Genomic DNA, 20,148 nt, shown 5'->3' with positions numbered 1-20,148 from the left:
CACTGACCCAAAAAGCAGTTCAGTTGCTTTAAACAATTATATCCACGATATTCATAGAAAGAAAAATACTGGTCCTGATCGTTCATCCCATTTTCAGACACAACAAGTCAATGGTGTTACTTCTCTGGGCCTTAGTTTCCTCAGTGATAAAATAAATGACCTCTATAGGTTCTCTTTTTGACTCACTTTGTTAGTTACTCAACATATGCTCAGAAGAAAAGACCACTGTACCTCAAATACAAAAAGGTTATATTTTAACTTGGTGTATTTCTTATTCTAAAATGAGACAGTTCAAGACATTGAGAGGGGTTAATAAAGAATATTTAAGGGTTAAAAAAAAGAATATTTAAGGATGAACACAACCAAATGGAAAGTACTGGTACATGGGATACTAATTTGGAAGTAGCAAAGTGGAAAGATGTTGGAAGAATCATTGGGAGGGAAACCCTTAAAAATTATTACTTATGTAATTGATCCTGGTAGCAAGGCTTCATTCCTAATGATCAGTTTGTACATTGGCTGCATATAGAACAAATTCAATACAGAACACTCCTGAATTCTGCTCCCTTGGCAAAGAGGCATAGTATATGAATTCACCATATTTGTGGATCTTAAGAAAACAGAGTCTAAATTTTTGCCAAAAACCAAATTCCACTTAAGGTAATGTGACAATTCAAAAGCAGTCACTCTGTGTTCTCACGAATAATGTATGAACATATCAAATAAATTATTATTTTAGCAAAGACAGACTAACATCAGTGAAGGCAGCCATCAGTAGACTGAAAGGAAATGAAGATGCTCTAATAATTAAAATAAGCTCTCACCAATAAAAGGCTGCAAAAAAAAAAATGTGTGAAGGAAGCAAAGGATGAAGAGATGTGGTTTATACTGGCTCAATGCACGACTTAATCTAGTGCCGACCAGTCTGCTTAAAAGACACTACATTCAACACGTCATAAAATTCTAAAGGGGAAAGGTAGTTTTCAGTCATGAGCAGTTTCAGAGCCAAGGAAAGCAAATGGCAAGGCCCCACGGGTGTAGCACTTTCACTGCAATATCTATTGCTAGGTAATCATGTACCAAGTGTGAATTTTCAAAGAAAGAAGGGAACTCTTGGCAAACTACTAAGTGCATTTGTAATAAATCGTGCTGTGCATAATGCAGAATTAGAGCAGAGCAAAAAGGATGACAGAGCTCGTTATGGGGAAGTCATGAAAGAATAAATAACATTAAATTGCAATGGCATTTAAAACAAATTCTCTGTAGAATTTTCACTTTTTTCTTTATTTAAATCAAGAGCAGAGTTGCTGTTTTCTAATTCATAAGTTTTTTTTTTTTTCAAAGAAAGAACACTGATTATCTAGTATGTATATAGTATAAGATCACTGTAATGGAAGTAAATTTTTCTCAAACAGATGGAGCAGATTTTACAAGAAGGGAAAAAAAGAAACTGAATGGACCCTTTAGATAGCATCATCATCTTCCTGGAAGGGCTGGGAGCCCCTAGCTGGTGAGAATTTGTGATAAACTTGGTCCCACAAGGAACTGACTTCAAAGCAATATATATGAAGTATATGAAGCTCTTAGGTTTTACAAATGAAGAAATGAAAGAGTCCCTCAAATGGCTTGGAATAAAAGTTAATAAAGAAAGTCAATTGAATACATTTTTCTGAGAGCCTATTTTAAAAAGTGAATTTCCTATTTCATATTTAATTTTCAAAATTACTATCCAAAACCAAAATATTAATATAAAGGATTTAGACATTACCCTCCAAAAGAAAGACTTCACAGAGAAATAAGATCCAACCACTTCATTTTCTGAGAGATCCTAAAAACAAACAAATATTTAGCTACATTTTGAAGTGTTTTTGAGAATATTTAGCCCAACAAAATAAAAATGAACAAAACCCCAAAGTTAGATATCCTAATGACACTTTCAGTGTTTATAAACTGTTTTCTTCCCTGAGTAAATTAAAGATTTTGTTTTATTCATATCCAATTATCAATGGTAGTAAGTTTAGAAAAGATTCTGTTATTTTAAAAGAATCTACTTACCTCTTCATTCTTAAATTATTGATTATTACATCTCAGAGTCTAACACTTTATTTTAGAAAGTAGGACTGTTCAAACATACTTGAAGATTCTGAAGGAAGTCAGATAATATCTGTTCCTTTTAACAAAACAATGTCATAGCCTTCAGAACATTTTTAAAGAATGACAATGGAAATCTTATTTATAAACACACACTTAGTAAAATTTGGTTTAATCCCTAATTAAAAACTTCCTAGTTTTAAGATATAATACAGAATGTAGATGATATAAATTACTTCGTTAACTTGAGCTCCGCAAAAATAATTTTGACAAGAAATGAATAATGAGCAGGGTGGCTATTGGGCCGAAAACAAAGTCACAAATTCATGTTGGATATTTTATTACTTAATCCTCAGACTTTCATAAAGTGAAACCAATTCGACTTTAGGAAATCAAAACCATAGCTGCTCACTTTTAAAGAGAACATTTGCATTACATGCATCCTTCACACTTGAATGTTTTGCATCCTGTCTCTAGGTGTCAGTTATGGTAAAATTACGGGAAACTGAGGACATTTTTGGAGCAGTATTGACTGTTGACACCATGATGAAGAGGATGAAGTTTTGTAACTTATTTGAATATTCCATGATTTTGTGTTAGCAGTTAAGATAGTGGTCCAGCACCTCACATGATGCCCATTGCAGAGTAGGTACTCAATAAATAATTCATTGATTGTTAGTCACTTGAAGTTTCATTTGGTTAGGTGTAGACATTCCTTCCAAACATGATGTCAAAAATCGTATCAGAAAATAATAGTCAACTAAAATATTTAGGGTGTGCAGCAAGTTGAATAATTTAAATTTAGCAACAGAATTACATCAGGGATCCTCTATATCATCTACCTGTTTTGTTTTGTTTTTACAGGAAATCTATTTCTCAACAAAATTATTTTCATTTTCCCAAGCTACCTACATAGAGTTTGGTCAGGTAGCATGGCTAATGTTAGTAGTGACTGGGAAAAAGCCTAGAGTTTAAGACATCATTTTACTGGCACTACAGAGTTATAATTCATTTACTTTTACAGCTCGGGTTCTCATCTGTCACACTTAACTCACTGTCACATCAGTATCTCAAAAAAACCCCAAGCCTCTTTAAAAAAACACATTTACATTTGGACACTGGGGCATGAACCTTAGATGGAATGACTGCAGTCTTTTTCGATGCTGTACATTGTTTAATTTGAAAAATCTTCTAGCTTTTACAAAAGATGTTTGTTTTTCTCTAGGATTGCCAATTCTCTCCTTACCTTGATCAAGCACATGTCTCAAACACGTGGAGAAATTTTAAAATATCATATTAAAGAAACTGAAGTCTTAAAGTCTCTTTACACAAAATATTTCCCCAGAGCCAATAACACAAATTATGGAACTAACAGGAAGTTTTATCTTAATATAAAATGTATTAAGGCAACTTAAATGGATGTGAAAATATTGGCTTTGGACTCATTACAATTATAACAAATAATATGACCATTAAATATTTAAAAGTCTTGTCAATTCATTTAAAGTTTAGGTGGTCTAAAGTGACTAATATTGAAACTGTACCAGCTCCATACTTCCCATTCTTCCTCAGGTGAATACAGAGGTTAATGACCTAATTATGTGACTAGTGTGCAAAGAGCAAGATGAGACTGATGAATTTTTTGTGTGTGGGGGGAATTTTAACGATCAAGACGTAGAACTTAGGTTTCTCTGTTAAAATTTGAGAAACAAAAATATTAGCCACATTTGGATCCACTGATGTCCCCGGGCTGTGCTTTTCAAGCCATGCTTAATTACTTCTGTCATTACTCATCAACTAAAATTTATATTTCATTTTACAACCTACATTCTCATGTAAATTTAGGCCTTTATTTCAAATGGAACAACTTAATTTTCCTGTGGACCCTTATGCCATTTATTGCCTTGCTGAATACATAATCCACAGCAGATGAGCCAAGGCTTCCCTTTCATGAGAGTTCCTACTAATAACAACAGCAATAATAAGGCACCTGGCATTGTGATAAAGAGTTCTAAAAAAAAAAAAAGTGATTTTATTATGAGGGCAAGAAAAACCAAATGAACTATTCATGAATTTCAGAGAAGACCAGTCTTCAATCATGATTGTAGATATTTCATGATACCTCAGTCTCCATCGAGACACAAGGTTGGTAAGTGAGGAAAAGTACCATTTAAAAAATGCTAAGATGAAAAAAAAATGCTAAGATGATAAAGTAAGATCAAAAAGAAGCAGAACATAAAAAATAAAGACATCAAATTAACAAAGGAAAATTACTGAAGTTGTCCTGAATAATGAATTGCTGACTATTTCTGCTGAGGCTCTAAATTTATTAAAGTAGCAAGATCCACCGACATATCTTATTTAAACCTAGTTTTTCCTCTAAAACACCTACATACATAAAGAACATCGATCCTCAAAGATCAAAAATCCTACTATGAATCTAAAAAGTAACAAGATTGTAAATCTAAAAATAAAAAAGATATACTTTTTTTCCCAGAGTAAGAAAACTAAAGGACAGTTCATTTCTTTCCTAACAAAATGAATACAATGAAATTTTTTAGCCTCCTATTTCAATAAATTATAAAAACCTTTAAGGACTTTGTCATCAGATGAACAAGGATTAGCCACTAAACATCAATTAATAGTGATATTTTTTATTAGCCATAATGTGTGCAGGCTTTAAACATTTTGCACGTTACTATAATCCAGCAATTCTTCAATAGTCCAACACTCACCGCCCATTTGAAGCCTGAGATATAAATGTGAAAGTCAAGCCAGGTAGCCCTCATAATGTACAGCATATTTTAATAGGTTGCACAATTTCCTTTTATCAATAACTCTTCAGGCATTTACAAGGTTAAAAATAAATAAATCCATAAGTAAATAATTTTCATAGGCTTTCCTGGTCTGACCGCTATCACTGTTTATCAAAGCTATGGCTCTTAGATGCTCCCATCAAGTTGAAAATGCCTATGGATTGTTATGTAGCTGAAAACAGGGACATGAAGTAAGCAGAATGTACACTGAAATGCTACTTTCCTGTTTTCTTGGTTACTCAAACTGGTGTTCATATCATTTATACTCAAACACAAATATGATTCCCTCTTGCAACTTCACCTGTCCATTTAAATATTTCTGCAAGAGCGAGACAATCTCAGCTCCCCAGAGGACATGCCCTATAACTGAAGGCTGGCTTTGCTTTGTCTTTCATTTTCCTAGAAATGTTAAGTTCAATCTTTTATTTGTGTGTTTGTCTATATGTCTAAACACAGGCACATATGCATGTATACTCTTGTCAACTAGGGCTTTGAAAACAGAATCTTCACAAAATTATCATTTATTTTCACTGTGGATATTTAGGCAACTGGAAAACCAATAAACCTTCTCCCGGTCCCATTCAACTGAATATATATATATATATATATATATATATATATATATATATATAAGCATATATAAATATGCTATATATATTTATATATAAGCATATATATAATATATAAGCATATATATATAGCATATTTATACATAGATATATATGTTAGATATATCTGATGTATGTTATATAAACAAATGTCCGTCTTTGAAATAGAAGGCCATATAATCTTGCCAACCAACCCTTTGCTTCATTATCCTGGAGTTCTATTAGTTCCCTCCCTTTGATCAGTCCGGAAAGGATCTTGGGAAATTGTCAGCTCACTGGGTAATACATATCAGCAATGTGAAGGCCAATCAATGACCCACAATTCAACATCTTAGAGCTAGCACGCACATGTCATGCCATGCATGCTCTGCTTGAGATCACACTTTGTCCTTTCACTTTGTGCCAACTCATCCAGATTTGCACACTCAAGGACCCACATTTTAAAAATTCAACAAAAGTGGTCACATAAATGTAAAGCTGGTGCTACAGCAAATCCCTGTAGTTATGAGTTATGATGTATAAAAATGTATATGGGAAAATATTGTCAAAATAGCAAGAAAAAAATCATCTCAACATAAAACTTAACTATGGCTCCCTGTATTTTGTGGCATAATCAAATATGTACTGGCATTATGATATCTCTATCTTAAATAAACTTACTACAAATTTTAGGAGTTTAGTTGAGTGAGGTAAAAATAGAGTCTTTTATGGTAGAAACACTCATGTTATTTGCCTTTTGTTCATTGCTGCATTGTGGAATCTCAGAAGCCTTAATTATGAGGTTGACTTGGGAGCATTCCCAAATAACACAGATTTGGGAGTATAAACAGTGGTAAGGATTTTTAAAAGAATTATATATTTCCTTTGAAAATATGTAAACATCTATTTTTTTTCAAAGATATATACATAATAATTTGAAATGAGCCATCAAAGAAAAGCCATTGAGGTGACTCACAGTTGAGAGAGTCAATGACCAAAAAAGTTTGCATGTTTTGCGGGTTTTAAAAAAAACAGCTATTTATTATCAGGATATGAGGTCTTTGGAGAAAGAACCTGATAATTGTTAAATAATGACTTTTTTTTCCTATGTCAGACTGACTGTGTGAGATACTTAAAAATGCGTTAATCTGTTTCTCCAGCGTTTCTTAAATTAAAGCACTTAGAGGTTTTCACTGATGCATTTTTAATGTGTCATCCAAGGTGTCAGGTTTAACTACGCCCTGCAGACTTAGAGTTGAAAGTGTTCTCTAGTTTAAATTAACAATATCCTTGCCAAAAGTCTTATTAAAAATTGCTTCATTCACCAGTGAATAAAGTGTTTTATAGTTCATTAAAATTATGCTAAGTGATTATAATAAAATCTTTATAAAAAAGATATATTACTAAAAAAATAAGCCATCAAGTAACAGAAGATATGCTAATGAGACATGATCACATAGTCCATATTATATTATTCAAAGGATGAACTCTTCTTAAAACATCTCTAAACTGTTATTGTTGAGAATATGAATTGCAGTGTGTATATCTTTATACCATCACAATGGTTACATCTCATGTAATTAAAGTGATTTATTGAAAGCACATAAGTTTATTACCACACTCACCAATAAACTAATTCTTCTACCTTAAAACACATACACACACAATGTAGTGTAAAATCATTTCTGCTTACTGGCTGTCTGATAGAGGTAATTGTTTCATTATTTTTTCTATTTTTTGTCTGACCCCACAAAATTTATTCACAAAACACATATACATCTTCTCTTCTGAGCTCATGAAACTTTCTTGTTGAATAATTTAACCTTAGAATAAATTATCAATGATAAGCTTCTTCTAAAGAATAAAATATTGCAATAATTCAAAGCATTACCATTTCTCTGCCAAAATGCATTTTGTCATGTAAGTATAACTCTTTGACCAGGATAATTATTCAGTTGCCTAAGTTTAGGTAGACATTGATCCCTTTCTTCTTAAAATAACATTTTTCTTTAACAGCTGAGTGTGGGGCAGGATTACAAATATGCAGGATGGAAAGTATGCTTGTGGAAAACCAGAATGAGAATTTTAAAGGATGCTATCCCCAGAAGAGGAGATATGATGGAATTCATAATTATTTACTGGTTAACATACCGTTCAAATGTAACATGTATTTTATACATTCTTGCTTCTCAGATGCAAGTTTAGGTGCATTTCTTTTCCTACTTGTTGTTGGATGGTAACACAATTACTCTAAATAATACGTAAGTCAGTCTGAACAGCAATAATAATTCCCTGCCCTCAAGTTGGCTACTCAACTCATTTTCAGTAGTATATACAACCCCACATTATAAGAGTGCCACAAATAGTGTAATTTCCATTGAAAGAGTCAATTATTGGCAAGATGATGAAAATGATGAGCAGATATTTAAATAATGAGAAATCCCATGAGCTGACTCCCTTGTATACAGGGGAGATGTGCATATTTTAAGAATACCAATGTCAAATTAGTTTTCTCTCTCCATGGTTAAGTCGCCGTCATAAACAAAAGAAAACAACAAGAAGAAAAACTCTGTACTACAGCAAATATCTAGCAACGTTATCTGGCTACAGCTAACTCTTCGCCACAAAGTTCATAATTCTCAAATTTTGTAATCACCATTGGTACCACAGACAGGCTGCATATCAAAGCCCCGCTACAGAAAAGCAGGAGACCTCATTCTCATAAATCAAGATTCCAAAGATGAAAATGACCTGTTTATATGAAAAATTCCCCTTTGACTTTGAGGACAGTTGTATCAAATATAAAATACCTATATGTAAATGTAATGCAAATAAATTATAACCCTTTTCCAAAAATGGAAGAGGGAATATTACATAGTATAGTCACTCATCCCTTAGTTTCTTCTGAAGCACAATTTGCGTGAACATCATCCTTCCTCCTTCAAACCCTGGAGGAGGGAACTGGGGAAGCAATTTCAGTGTGTGTGAAGGACGGCGGACTATGTGGTCATGGAAGTCACACACTTTCCCTTGATTTTGAATTTAACACTCTCACCTTGTAACGTTAATATGGAAGAACACAGCAAAGGTTTTAGGGGACAGTGAGGATTTGAATGAATTATCAGGTGTTCAGTATGTTCCCATAGAAAAAAACCAAATGAGTGAACTGATTTTCCCTTACTCGGCATTCAATAATCCCACTAAATTTTCTAAAACTGAAAATCCTTTAGGCTAAAAACCCAAAAGACATTTTACCACACGAACTAAAAATAATCTGCCAAGTACCCCAGTAAGTGCAGAGCTAGCACTCGAAGAATTCTATATCTTCAACGGCGAGCCAGAAAAATGTACCAGTATGAATGTACAAATGGATCAATAATAAATTAAAACTTCAAGAATTTTAGATGTAAAAATAGTATTGAATAGATGTTTATTATTCATTTTAATTTTTTTCTGTCAACCAAAAGAAAAGATGTGGATTTATGTTTACTTAATTTAGCATTAAAATTACATTTAAATGTGAATTAAATAAGTTATTTAAGGAAGAATCTATATATTTAGTCTTTCTTTCATACTACAATAAAATGGATCATTCTCATGGGCAGCCTGGGTGGCTCAGCAGTTTAGTGCCGCCTTCGGCCCAGGGTGTGATCCTGGAATCTCAGGATCGACTCCTACTCCTACGTCGGGCTCCCTGCATGGAGCCTGTTTCTCCATCTACCTGTGTCTCTCCCTCTCTCTCTCTCTCTCTCTTTCATGAATAAATAAATACAATCTTTAAAAAATGGATCATTCTTACTGATCAGTACTAATACTGTATAATATCCTGCTCTAGCATTATGTCTTAACTACATCTGGAAGAGAAAATATTGATGTATATTAATGAATTATATCATTTTTACACAGGTATGTCATAGTATAGACACAGAATGAGGAAAGCCAAATTACATGACTTTAAAAATATATATACTTTTCACATAACACTAATTTTGAAGTAAAATTACAAAGAAAAATGTGTAATACAAACATGAAGAGTACAAACATTTCTTTAAAGAACCTTTGAAACTGTATTTTGGTCAATATAAAACACAGTGAATACTAAGTCAGAAGTACTCAGCAACTTTCTTTAATAAATGCCTTTCACTTTATTAAAATATAAAGGCGATTTTTAATGTGACCCTGACCTTTTTGTGAGAATTATCTTTCAGTCATTAATACTTTAAGAATTGAGAAGAAACTGTACAGTAAGAAATACTTGTTAAAGCAAATTATGACAATATCATAAATACAAAAACAATTTGATGTACTTTCTTAATTCACAGTAATAAAAATGACAAAATTAAAACAAAATTTAAGTAATAGCATGATTCAATCAGAATGGAAAAAAATTGTCATGTTCCAGGGTCTAAAAAAATTACTATTAAAAATGAATACTGACTTTTTAAATAGAAATTTGAAGAAAGAAGATCTTTACAAATAGCATCCCTTTATCTCGAGGAGTATTCATATAAAAGTCCGTTTCATCTTGATATTTATTTGTGTCCAAGAATGATACTACCACTGAACAAATGAGAAGTTTAGTTTATATCTTATATATTTTACAAGTTATAAGAAGAGCCAGGTCTTTTTAGTTACAGGAACCATAAACTCCTCTCACTCCCAAGAGCCATCTATTTCTTGAAGTGAGAAGAGGCCATGATGGAAAACTCTTCTTATTATAGACTCCAAAGATGTAGCACTAGAGGGATTTTGAGTTTAGAAAATCTCGGACTCAATTTTCATGAACAAAGACAGAGAGTCACATGAATCTTCCTTCTCTCTGGAGTGGTCTCTACCCAACCATTTTATTCCTGATCTGGAGCAAAGACATTTTCTAGACCCTGTGGCACACAGAACAGAAACTGGATGCTGCGAATGATGCTGAGAAGGGACCAGGCATTAGCAAGAGGGTGATGTGGATGTGAGTGATCAGTGTGATTTCTAGCTACTTAAGAGGCATTCCATGATTTGCTTAAAGTTGATGGGAAAAAAATAACAAGAGTGGATGAAATCCTGGAGTACAGTGTGAAGAGGTGTGAGAGAGATTTGGAATGCAGCTGATAGTTCTTCTCAACAAGAAAAGCTGAAAGATCACATGCTAAGCCATTACCTTACTTGATCTTTTCCAGCTCTTCCTCATTAGCATTGTCTGTAAACAAAATAAAGCATTTTCATTATCTTATCACTCAAGTACAGGATAGGGCGGCCAGTGGTTTTCTAGAGGTAACTTAACATTTAAACAGCAGTTTCCAACAACCAGTTTACAAGACAAAAATTGTTTATCACATACACACAGCTAGAAGAAGCACCTTTAACATTCAAGCAGTCTTTCTGGTGAGAGTTCATTTGCTTTATTCTTTTGTAGAAAGAAATGAGACAGTATTTTTAAAACGAATGGAAATTTGAGATATCTTAATTATTGGTGGGGGGAAAAAAACCTAATTGAGTCTCATGATTGGCAATTGTTCCTTTTGGTGATGGAAGTTGAGTATGTACAGTGACTTTACCAGCTAACTTTTCTCTTCAAACATGTTCGTAAGTTTGTTCCTTTGGTGGCATCTTAGAACTATTTGTTTCCAGTTAATCTTTAACTATACTGGTGTCTACTAATACTTTTAGTTCTGAAAAATGCTACATTAGTAGATCTTCCTGCTAAATGTTTAGCCATAGCATACCTTTTACATCAGTTTTTTGGATTTGATGTTGGTTTTTTTTGTTTTGTTTTGTTTTGTTTTTGGTCTGTGTGTTTCATAGTAAGTAACTTATGGCTACAAGTTTTACTTAAGGTTAATGGAGATCTGTAATGAGTGCCCAAGATCAGTGCTCTCTTGCATAAAGATCTTTTATTTACTCTCCAGTTTTAAATTTTCTTCAGTGAACACTGAGGTATTAACTTCTTGATTAACCTCTTTACCCTCTCTTATCTTTAAGGCCAATCAAGTGGAGAATAGGGAATATTTGGAGCAAATAATATAGCTTGTAGAAATGCTTGTCATATTTGTACCTCAAGGAAGCATACTGGTGCTTTTAAGAACTGTATCTCCTTCATCAAAACTCACTATAAAACAGGACCATTTCAGAAACTACTCATAAATTACAAAAAAACAACACAGAAAAGATTTTACTATAAGATTAAGTCATATAGAAGACAACCTTTGGCCTAAACCAAGACAATGGAATTATGTAGAGGTTCTACAGTAGGAAATGAGAAAAATCATAAAATTATCAGTGATAAGGATTCATTCCTTTTCTTTGTAGATAGTGGTTTTATAGGTTATATTTTTCCTGTGTTAAATATTGACCAAAATATGGAAGAGTGATAGTTTTCCTAAGGTCACAGTTATTCCTTATTTTTTTAGTGGAGCCAGGAAACAGCAAAGCATTGTTATCAAATACTATTTATAGAAATATTTTATATGTTTTCTAAGTACTGATGTGCAACAAAACCCACTATTGGGTTGAGGAGATGGCCATGTAGTGGCCATATAATAAATGTTGTTGATCTTAAATGAGTTATTGTCATCATCATCAGCATCACTACCACCACCTCCACCACCACCTTCTCTATTATCTCTGAAAGGCAGTTGGAAGCCAAACTGTGTCATGGAATGCCATATTCAGAAAAACTGCCAGTAGGAGTCAGACAATAAATGTTCAACTTTCTCAGAAAGCAGAGTTTCAATGAACAAAGAATGATAATTCCTAGAGATAATGTTTCGAGTCAAATCAAGTGAGAACAATTAAGATAAATAAGCCTAAAAGTAAACTCTTGTAATTCATGGCCACTTATTATCATCATCTACTTTCTAAGAATCTTCCTAAATTCCATTCTGTAAGATATGTTATACTATGATAAAGGGGCTCAGAACATGAAGAAGAGTTGAATCTCAGGGCAACACTACTCAGTATTACACAGATTCACTACTGCTGCTCAAAACCATATCCCCTGACTCAGAGCCACTGCATACAATAAACCTTCAAGACATAAAGCTAACTATAGGGTTGGTATTTTTCCTCTCTCTCAAAATTGGTTTTACAAATCAACTGCATGGTATCATTTCTCAGAACTGAGACATTGACATAAACAAAAAGTCAATCATTTCCCTGAGTATAAATGTGAGAAATCTGGCAGTTATGGGGACAAATTGATTATTTTCCTGATTTGGTTCCTAGAATTCTATTATTGGATCCAGTGACTCTCAAAATGTCCCTAGATTTTTAAAATTATTATTATTATTTTTTCATCATGATAAGTGTACTCTGTAATCTCCATCCCCTATTTCACTCATCCCCCTACCCAGCTCCCCTCTGGCAACCATTAGTTTGTTCGCTAGAGTTAAGAGTCTGTTTCTTTATTTGTCTCTCTCTCTCTGTGTTTTTTCTTTGCTCATTTGTATTGTTTCTTAAATTCCACATATGAGTGAGATTATATGGTATTTGTCTTTCTCTGACTTATTTTTGTTTAGCATTGTACTCTCTATAGCTCTGTGTTGTTGCAACTGGCAAGATTTCATTTATTTATATGGCTAATATTCCACTGTGTGTGTGTGTGTGTGTGTGTGTGTGTGTATCACATCTTCTTTACCATTCATCAAACAAAAGATATTTGAACTGCTTCCATAGTTCAGCTACTATAAATAATGCTGCTATAAACTAAGGGGTGCATGTATCCCTTTGAATTAGTGTTTTGTATTTGGGGGTAAACATCCAGTAGTTGGATTACTGTATTATACGGTGGTTCTATTTTTAACTTCTTGAGGAACTTCCACACTGTTTTCCAGAGTGGTTGCACCAGTTTGCATTTCCACCATCTGTGCAAGAGGGTTCCTTTTTCTCTACATCCTTGCCAACACTTCGCTTTTTCTTGTGTTTTTAATTTTAGCCATTCTAACAGGTGTGAAGTGATAACTCATTGTAGTTCTGATTTGCATTTCCTTGATGATGAGCGATGTTGACCATATTTTCATGTGTCGTTGGCCACCTGGATGTGTTCTTTGAAAAAAATGTCTGTTCATGTCTCTGTCCATTTTTTAAATTAGATTATTTGGCTTTTGGGTGTTGGATTCTTTATATATTTTGGATACTAGCCCTTCATAGGATATGTCATTTTCAAATATATTTTCCCATATCATAGGTTGCCTTTTAGTTTTGTTGATTGTTTCCTTCTCTGTACAGAAATTTTTTATTTTGATGTAGTCCCAGTAGTTTAATTTTGCTTTTGCTTTTATTTCCCTTGCCTTAGGAGACATATCTAGAAAACTGTTGCTACAGCTGATGTCAGAGGCATCACTGCCTGTGTTCTCTTCAAGGATTTTTATGGTTTCAGGTCTCACAGTTAGGTCTTAAGTCCATCTTGAGTTTATTTTAGTGTATGTGAAAGAAAGTAGTCCCTAGATTTTATAACAAGATTTCTGCTTCTTGAGCCACGCCAACTAGCTAAATAATGGGTTTAAGTATCCCACTCCCAAGTTTTCTTTTCTTTTTAGATGGTTGGGTTAAGCTAGATTCAATAAAACTGTAAACAGTAGAAAAGTAAAAAAAAAAAAAAAAAAAGGTGAATTTAACAAACATAGTATTACTACTGTTACCCTTGCTATCTGTGTAGATATTACAAAAGAAAGATTGTTTGGGAAATGTTAAAGATAGGTGATTAAGCAAATTATAGAAAAATAAGATTTACATTTTGCTCTATGATCTTAACTTCAGCTGAGAAACATATGAATTTGTTTTTGAAACCATCATTATCTAATATTATTACAGGACAGTCAAACTTCTTCATTTGCAGCTCAACTTTCTTTGAAGCCAGTGAAAGAAGTAGCAGAAAAATATGGTCTGTGATAAAGCTATAGAATTGATTATATTTTTATGACATTTCACAATCTCATTCAATTTTTTAGCTTTATTTTTTGTTGTAGTATTTTTAAAGGTGATTATATGGCTACTAAAGATATAAAAATAATCACAAAATAGCTAGATATTATAGTATAGACATATTATAAAACATTAAATTTTTATAGATGGATTTTTTTAATGTTAGCTATAAAATAATTGAGAAAAATTTGCAAAATAAATCAACATGAAAAAGGTATTTTGTAAAATTTGCTAAAGGCCAATGAGGGTCAATTCATATGTTTCTTTCAATCTTCTATTTTTTTAGCTTTAGCCAAGCAATTTGTAGGTCTAGGTTGTATCTAAGAGAGTGTGTAACACAAATTAACTCACTTTTATTTCACAAATTCTCCAATGAAGAAAGCTGTGGATTGAACTCTGCTAGAAAAAGAGCCAGAAAGAACTCAAACACACTATCAGACCAAAATACTATATACAGGACACACATGTATGCACTACACACTTTTGTAGGTTCAAAAACAAGACATGCATTCAAAACAGAAATGACAGCTGTGTCATGCAACTCATCAGCATGCCCCTACCCCCCATGAAGATTGTGGTTTCTCATACACACAATGCTGGAAACTTAAAAAAATACATATCTCTATATAGCTGTTCACATCTGAGATTTTTTTTAAAGACTCATTGATGAACTCAATGGAGAAGATTTTAGTATAAGCAATTTTGAAATACTTTTGCTATTACTCATACTATACTGCTTAAATTGCTGTAATTAGACATTGCATGTTTTAGAGGCTTTAGTAGATTCAGTAGGCTGATAGGATTTTCAACTCATTCTTCAGTTTTACTGATTTCCAGAACTGGCAATCCACACAAGGAGAAATCATCCCAACTGCATTATTCATGGAATATACTGTCAGTATTAAGAGTGTATAAAAAAAACCTCACAAGATAACTGTTTTAGAAACTTTAGCACTTTGTGATGCTAAGTACTCTGTATTTCCAGTTAATTTATTCCTACTTTTGATAGCATTTTCTTAACATTAATGTTCTATTTCCTATTTGATTGTTAGAATTTGTTACTAGCTCTTGAAACTCATGTCTTCCATTCCCTATTTTAACAAATATAAAATATTTAGCAAAGTTTTGTAAATACAAGCACAAGTCTAAACACATGGTTCTTGGACTAAAGTCTTAAATCCCAAAAGCTTAAAATAGATTATTTCTGTCCTAATAATCAAAGAGAATAGAACCCTTATAATTTTGCTGGGTGAGGATCAATGCAAAAATCATCCTCTATTGCTTTCCTATACATTGTGCTAAATATTAAATGGAATTATGAAGCATTTAGTAACTGATATCTGTCCTGCTGCATTTTGAGTCTGAATTTTTCTAAATAAGATTTGTTCCTGGATAATTTGTGAAAGCTTGGCATATCATTTTCACAGCAGCAATATGTTACATATTTCAGGAATATAAAAATTTAATTTAAAGATACATTGGATTCCTAATTGTTTTTAACTAAAAAACTTCAAATATATTCCAGGGAAACATATGGAGCTAATACTAGACATGTTACAAAATGGAGGAAATACAGTAACATGCTTCTAATGCCTTGTCATCATTAAATGTCATCATAGAAAAAAATACAGATCAATTTTAAGCAGATTATCATTAATGTACTAATTTTAAGAACTCAAAATGAAATTAAGTGATCATTTAATATTGTTTGTGACAACCTCAGGAATTTGAATACTGAAGAAAGAAAAAAAAAACCTTAAAATACCTTTCCTGGATCTTTGAGGTATCCCTTCAAATCCTCACAGACATTCATCTGCAACTCATTGAACAATGCATTGGTACAGAAAGCTGGACTAGCTTTGAGGGCAGTCATCAAAAGAAAGGTAATTAGAGGCAATAATTTATATATATATATATATATATATATATATATATATATATATATATATTTTTTTTTTTTTTTTTTTTTTTACCAGAAGTGATAGGATAGAGAATGCAGATGAGGTGAAGTATGTTAGCTAGAACAAGTGCAAGTGACTGCAAAGAAAGCCTGGACTTGAGAGAAGGTGAGCTCTGCTGGAGTTTGTATGGCTGGGGCAGAGGTTAAGGTGAGGGAACATATGGTGCCTATTGGAGAGCTTTAAGGTCTCTCATCAGAAGTTTCCATTTAATTAGAGAAATAAACACAGGTCACTGAAAGCTTAGAAGAAGAATAAAGAGGACATTATAGAACGTGGCACAATGCTTATAGATGATCAATAAAGAGATTTTGATCCTTGACTAGCTAACAAATGGTCCTCGTTAAGAGTCTCAAAAATCTCATAATTAGTGTTGTTTTAGAGACCGTTTTAGAGACCTTAATAAATCAGCTATAAAACTGCCATCGAGACCAAAGCAAACAAACAAACAAAAAGTAAATTTATGTCTTTTTTAGAAATTATCATCTTGTGAGCACGTGCTTAGAAACCCCGATTCAAATCTAGGACATCAGATTAGCAAGGATACTGTAAATGCCACCAGAATTTCCGGTAGGGGATCTTTCATAATTCCTTCTCTGCCCTTGAGTCAGTTCACTTCTCTACAACCAACCCCATGCTCCCAGCTATTGATCACATCCACAAGGACAAGTAAGTGAAACCACAAGGAACACCTTTCTTTCCACTCCCCAGGTGTGACTGAGGTCAGGATGGTCACCAGCCAGAAGCTGGCTCTGGTATAGGCTGAAAGTGTTGTGCTTTTCTGAGGCCCTGAGTCCTTGCTAAGTTACTGCTTCTCTGGTGAAGAAGAGAGAAGCTAGGTGAAAGTCAATGCTGGCATGGGAAGGGAGAAGACATCCTTTTTCAATTGCCACAGAAGAGTGAATTCAGTGCTATTTGGGACTCTGATGATGGGGGACATGAAGTAAGGCAGTGAATGAAAAATACTTGGCAGTAAAGGATTTCTTCCAGAAAGCTAAAGTAGCCAAAGGGATTTGAATCAAGAAAATAGCATGAAGATTTCAGGAAGAACTCTTTGTCTTAAGGGTGAATGGGGCTGGAGAGATACAGTGAGGAAAATAGAAAAGGAAGAAAAGATGAACAATACCAGATTTTTAATGAGCAACTGTTTTTTTCGTGTAATCCACCTGTTTTCCTCCTATTCATGTTTGATAAATCCCTGATGATTAGCAATCAGGCACTGTAATACTTTTATTAAAGGGTGTTTTTCTAATGAGAAAGACATTGTGCTGAAATAATAAATTTGAGCAACTATGGAGATTGAAAGATTTTTACAAGAATTGTTAAATAATGTTGGGAACCATTTTGCCTGTGCTGACACTCATTTCTGTGCGATTTAGAACAACTCAGCAGCTTCACCTTGGTCCTAATTTGATCTCTCAAACCCCAGTTTGATGTTAGAGCATTTAGTAAATATCCCTCTTATGCAAAAATTCAGCAGACCTCCCATCATCAAATCACCCAAATAACTATACCAGCCGCCATATCCTTCTAATTTCAAGTTGCATTGGCAGTTTGGATGGTTTGGGGTACATAAATAAGACTGAGGGCACTTAGGTATTTTCATTTACAAAGTGCTGTTCTTCATTAAAATAACAAAGAATCTGAAAACTAGATTCTATCATTAAGTTTTGTTGATTTTACCTCTTATCGGTAAACCTGCTGATTTCTTTCCATTTCTACCTCAGGCAATCCTAATACAAACTTCCATCATCTTCTACTAGGACTTTTGAGATAATTGGTCCTAATTGGTCCCCAAGTATCCATTCTCATCCTTCCATCTATTTTCCACAGTGTAGCTACACAGCTATTTTCAAAAGGCAAAAATGATTATGCCACTTCCTATTTCTCTTTCTCAAGACTTCCCCTTGCTCTTTGGAGAATGACGACAAACCTTAACATGGCCAACAGTCCCTACACAGTCTGGGTATCTCCTTTCCACTGCCACCATGTATCATGATCTCCCACATTCTTCTTTATTCCCAGCTTGTTTAAACTCCAGGACTTTTTTCAATTCCTGGAGTGTGCCAGATTCCTTTGGCCATGGGGCTTTTGCACATGCTCTTTCCTCTGCTTGAAATACCTTCTCTCCTCCTGTTTTTTTTTTTTTTTGTCTTATTAACTCCTATTCACAAGTCACACCTCAAGTCCCTTTTGGCTTCCTTCGAGAATTCCTGTCCCCCTAAGTGGAACAAATTCTACTGCACTTGTATTTGCTTTTAACGGCAACATGCACCTCTCTTTCACAGCACTCAAAACAGTCGTCATTTTAAATTTCCTTCAGTAATTACTCGATTCCTGAGTTCTCCACTGAATAGAAGTTATAGTATTCTAAGGGTCTTACATAGAAGCTGGCTTACAGTAGGCTTCACTCAATACTAGGATTATTTGGATAAAGCAATAAGCAAACACATAATTTATTCCTATGTATGGATTAGCCAGCTAGGATATACTCCTTGGCTTATACGGGGTGATGTATTGTACTGTACTGTATACTTGTACTGTATGTATTCGGAATTGGTGACTTCTAAAATGATGGGCTTCTATTTCTAAATATTCTCTGTAAAAAAAATTTCCTCACTTACCCTTCCTTTTGTACACATGGGCCTATGCATATACACACTTACATGTTTTTTTGTTTGTTTGTTTGTTTGTTTTTATGGTGCTAAGTAAGTTCTCCCAGTAGGTATTTGGTAGTACTTGTTAGAAAAGATAAATTTATTCCTCACTTTATTAAGTATGGACACTTGTATTGTACTTAGCAAATACAACACATGAATATCTGTGCTTGTTGCTTAATTTTTAAAAAGGACAGAGAAAAATATTTGTTGAAAGGTTGACTTTTTCAATGAGTTTAAAACAGTTCCAAATTTGAAGTTGGGATTCACTATTTTAATCTACAATCTAGGGAAAAATGTCAATAATACCTTTCCAGCAGACAACATGTACCAACTTTAATCATGCATTATTCTAAGACAGCAATACACATATTGCTGAAATCGGGTATTGGGGCTTGCCTAAAAAATTATGTTTACTCCTAGAATGTGTTATAATCAAAACTAGTGAGAGTAGCTCCTAGTACATGAAAGCACCCTGAATCTAATAAATAATCTCTGGTCAATTGTGGCAGAAAAGTGCGCTGGCAAGCATACCGATGCAGGTCAAACCTGATATTTTTTAATGTCACTTCAACATGCTGGAGTAATTGGCTCCTCTGTATCCCTTGTCAGTTTCTCACAGCAGCATGGTGTGCAAGGAAGCACAGACAGCCAGTGCTGGAAAATGGGTAACACCGATATGGAAGCCCATCAAGAAGATGAAAAGTACTCACTTATCATTCAGCAAACAAATACCAGAAAGCAGGAACTCTATTATAATTTCACCTCATTTTCTTTGTTATGGTACACCTGACAATACCGTCAAAATAGTAGAGTCTGGATACCTCAATGTGGAATTCCAAATATTCCATTCAATAGCAAATGTATTCCCTGAATGAATACTACCATTTGCCTAAAACATAACATGTCTGAAAGTGGGAAATGAAATTATAATAAAAGATGCAAATGTGTCCCTTATTTACAACAAGAGGTTCTGATCGGGAGTATAGAACAGGAAATTTGAATTGAAAAGATATAAAACGCAGGGACTAGTGATACCCAGGATACTTACAGAAACAAAGAACAGGCCAGATTTTCATATGCTGCTTCTCTTTATTATCACCTCTGGGTTCAAAGAAGGCTCAAGACA

At 33.7% G+C, this 20,148-nt stretch overlaps 1 protein-coding gene across 17 annotated transcripts in view; it reads right to left on the bottom strand.

Annotated features, from left to right (window-relative positions):
* MCTP1 (multiple C2 and transmembrane domain containing 1) overlaps positions 1-20,148 on the bottom strand; it is a 528,482-nt gene that overhangs the window by 211,324 nt on the left and 297,010 nt on the right. For 7 of the 17 annotated variants that reach the window (XM_049108211.1, XM_049108223.1, XM_049108215.1 and 4 more), the window contains exons 6-8: positions 14,756-14,803; positions 10,644-10,682; positions 1,769-1,828 (exon numbers count right to left, since the gene is read on the bottom strand). The exons of 1 other annotated variant lie outside the window; for it this stretch is intronic. In XM_049108211.1, coding sequence (XP_048964168.1) covers positions 1,769-1,828; positions 10,644-10,682; positions 14,756-14,803 — 147 coding nt within the window. The remainder of the gene's footprint in view (positions 1-1,768; positions 1,829-10,643; positions 10,683-14,755; positions 14,804-20,148) is intronic. 9 more of the 17 variants (XM_025437295.3, XM_049108220.1, XM_049108216.1 and 6 more) reach the window with 4 other exon arrangements.

This window comes from Canis lupus, chromosome 3 (assembly GCF_003254725.2).
Source record: "Canis lupus dingo isolate Sandy chromosome 3, ASM325472v2, whole genome shotgun sequence".
Lineage (NCBI taxonomy): Eukaryota > Metazoa > Chordata > Mammalia > Carnivora > Canidae > Canis > Canis lupus.
This window is presented reverse-complemented; position numbering and strand designations above follow the sequence as displayed.